Source organism: Mesitornis unicolor, unplaced genomic scaffold (genome assembly GCF_000695765.1).
Source record: "Mesitornis unicolor isolate BGI_N332 unplaced genomic scaffold, ASM69576v1 scaffold25306, whole genome shotgun sequence".
Taxonomy (NCBI): domain Eukaryota; kingdom Metazoa; phylum Chordata; class Aves; order Mesitornithiformes; family Mesitornithidae; genus Mesitornis; species Mesitornis unicolor.
In genome coordinates, this window is record NW_010192007.1 from 12,065 (window position 1) to 15,518 (window position 3,454).

General features: G+C 45.4%; 1 protein-coding gene across 1 annotated transcript; it reads right to left on the reverse strand.

Annotated features, from left to right (window-relative positions):
* Positions 1 to 1,071: 1,071 nt before the first annotated feature.
* LOC104542575 (high affinity choline transporter 1-like) lies at positions 1,072 to 3,286 on the reverse strand (the record flags this gene model as incomplete). Its single annotated transcript, XM_010186933.1, has 3 exons — positions 1,072 to 1,593; positions 2,015 to 2,232; positions 3,133 to 3,286. Coding segments are annotated over 3 exons (894 nt in total), but the record flags the coding sequence as incomplete, so codon positions are not given.
* Positions 3,287 to 3,454: the final 168 nt, after the last annotated feature.

Sequence of the window (3,454 nt, forward strand, 5' to 3'; positions counted from 1 at the left end):
ACTCAGTCGTTAGAAAGCTTGCTTTTCTTCTGATCCATTGAGAATTTATGCAAACATAGTATGAGGGGTTTTTCTGTACAGATATGGTGGCTTGAATCTTTTGGGGTCTCGATGTCAGAGTTTCACGACCCGGCAGGCAGGCTCAGTATCAGTTCCCAGTACCTTGCTGTCACCACAGTCCTCTGAGGAGGTCTCACACAACAGTCTGTATATGTGTACCACAGCATTCCACCACTCTGCTTGGATAACACCTTCACACGAGTCATTTAACCAGGTGTTTTAGAGAAGACTCACTGAAGAGTCTCTCAGGCACCTCCATTTTTCCAGCTGGTTGAGTTTTTGTAAATAGTGGCTATGTAACAAGTTCTTATCCAGTAATTGAGGGCTGCTCCTTCATCTTGCTGATCTGCTCCTGCCCTGCTAGGTCAGATGAGGGCAGATGTCCTCTCCTCAGCCATGTGGCTGCAGGCTGTCTGTGTGACCTGGGACCGTGGCTGGGGAGAGACATATGCAAAAGTTTTTGCGATATCAAGGAAAGGCTTCTAAAGAATGGTGCAAAACGGATATTACTGCTGTGGTGGTTGCACTGCGTTCACTAATCTGTGTTTTTATAGGTCTGATGATCTACCCAAGGAAGATTATGCTAAAAATCTAGCTGTTGTAATGAGAACAGGTTTGCTCACTTTGTTGTTTTTTAATCAAGATTACTCAAACTATTAAGCACACATCTGTCTCCTTTGTGGTAAGAAAAGTATGTGACTTGAAAATGCCACAAATGTTGGAGTGTGATTTGTAGTCTTGCCTTCAGGTGGGGCACCAGGGACACCCTGAAGCAAACACTGTCCCGTGGTCACCACCACAAGATTGTGTACCATCACTGGTAAAGGTGCGCCTTTAATCACTGCAAACTTTGAGCTCACACATTGTCCTTGGACAAACAGAGTGCATCTTTATTACTCAGTGAGGACTTTAAATAATTCATTACTGGAGAAAGCAAAGGGAAGAGCAATGCTGTTTGTGCCAGACTCTAATTGCTGAATGCACCATGACCTTTTGAATGAGGCCCCACATTTAATCACGACTCTCTTCTGGTGCAATGGTTGGTGAACCCATCTGCTTCTCCATCTGCTGCAGGGGGATAAGGGTACTGGTTCCCCCCATGATATTGCAAACATCCCAGCTAGGGGGAAGGAGGTTTCTCTGAAACAAAACTGCAGCCAGGTATGAAACAGCAATGATAGTCCCCAAGGTGAGAAGCATGGTGAATGTTTTAAAGGGGAAGAGCTGACTGTAGGTCCCGTTCTCCAGGGAGCAGGCTGGGTAGCAGATGATGGGGGAGATGCTCAGGGCAGGCTCCCCTGCCAGCAGCCTCAGGAAGAGCCCAACCACTAAGCCAGCAGCAGAGCCATAGGTGTTGGTGCTGGGAACAAAGAGAGCACAGCAGAGCTGGGGGAAGAGCAGAGCATACACCAGCTCCCCGCTGAGGAACCAGAGGTCATAGACAGAGTTGGAGTAAAAAGCCAAACCAGCAGCCATGGCCCCAAACACCAGCATAGACGTCCTCATGGCCCATAAGACCTCTGTCTCCGTAGCCTGTAAAACAGGAGATTGTAACATTACAGACACAGCATTTACTGGTTGTGGGGCCAGCACTGCCCTGCCCTGGGCTGGGTACCACTGAGCCCCCACTGCTTTCAAGTGATGCTCGCCACCAGCAGCCACCCAAAGCAGGCAACCCTGGAGCTGTAATTTTAAGGGTCATGGTTTTCTGCTGTTTCCATTAATACACTAGTCCAAATTTTATATTAGTCATTTTATGAAGAGCAAAGCTCACCAGTGTGGGTATCTGTATCACTACCCCTGACCAATGTTTGAAGCTCTGGCTCCAGAACTCAGTTCAGCAGCTGAAGGACAGAGACCTCTAATTGCAAGCCACACAGACTGGATTTGAAATGGTCTTGAAACAAAAGCATCTATTCTGACACCGCAACCACTGACTGCTGTAATCAAGTACCTTTTTCCTCAGAATTTTCCTGTAGATATTGTGAGCAAACATTGAGCTGGAGGAGAGAAGAGCTGAGTCTGCAGAAGACATTGTGGCAGCAGCAATGGCTCCCAGACCAGCAATGGAGATGTATGCTGGGCAGAGATACTGTAGAACAAGGGGCAGTATCATTGCTGATTCTCCTCTCTCAAGTGGACTTGGAAGACCATAGCTTGTCTGGTTCCAGTCTTTAAAATAGAACAAGGAAAAGTCACAACAAATCCTTCACTTACATTTCTGCTGTCTTTGAAGCTACCTTTCTGCAGGGTCCTGTCCCAGCAAGGCAAAAGACTGAGACCTATTCAGTATTTTGGGACTTGAATTAATTTTTTCGATTCACTTTTGTGTTTCCCCTTAGCATGCTGCAGCTCTCACTGGATCAAAGATTTTCCTTTTGCATGTAGCATCATATAGATGCTATATAAAATAATATAGCATTATATATTACATAGCTTTATAGAAATAGCTGTGCTTTGTGTGTTTCCAGGGTCAACCTTCTGCACTGTGCTCATTAGGAGAAAGGAGTTTTGCTTTGACGCCCGCCCCTGGTGACAGAATGCATGAGTTCATGTTCGGTGATCTGACTGCTCTTTAACCCTTGCTATAAACCAACACCAGATCTCCTGGGCTGGGGCTGTGCATTTCCAGGACTGAAATTCTTGATTCATTTAAGCAGATTTTCTCCTGAATGTTATTAACAACCTGTAGTAATATAACTGGATCTTACATGCAGAAGACATTAACAGAAGCAGGCATAAGAGTTATTGGAAAATAGGATTACACAGTGTTTTACAGGGTCTGACTTCATCTTTCCTCACCACAAGGTCCATAAAAAGTCATTTGTCCATAATGAAATAGCTTTAAACAGGTTTTGGGGCTGCTTAAATGTCTCTAGGTAGTCATACACTGCACCTCAGAGAGCTCTACATTTCTGGTACAGGTTTCTGGCTTGGTGGCCAGGTCTCCCATTGAGGGCTTTTAGGTACACAAGACTAGGTAATCTGAAGTCTAAATCAGGACTTCTTTGGGTCTCGTTTTAATAATTTTTGACAAAAAATGTGTTCAGTTTTCAAATGATTTCATTTTACCTGTTGATGTTGCAACTGCGCCAATGAGCACAGAGGGGATGGCCATTAAAAAGCACCCAAGTCCAGACAGGTAGGAGATGAGCCTGGCCTGTGTCGGTGAGGCAGCAGAGAGCACTCTTTGGAAGTAGGTTTGCCACGGGATGCTGCCAAGTACCTGAAACATTCAGATGTTACCAGTGGTACCCACCAGGTTGCTGGCTGCTCTAGGGCGCTATCCATCTATTCAGATGGATGATAATCTTTGCTGTTACAAATCCCTCACTTCAAATGCATAAACTTTGCCCAGCTTTAACTATTCACAGAATCACAGAATCGCTCGGTT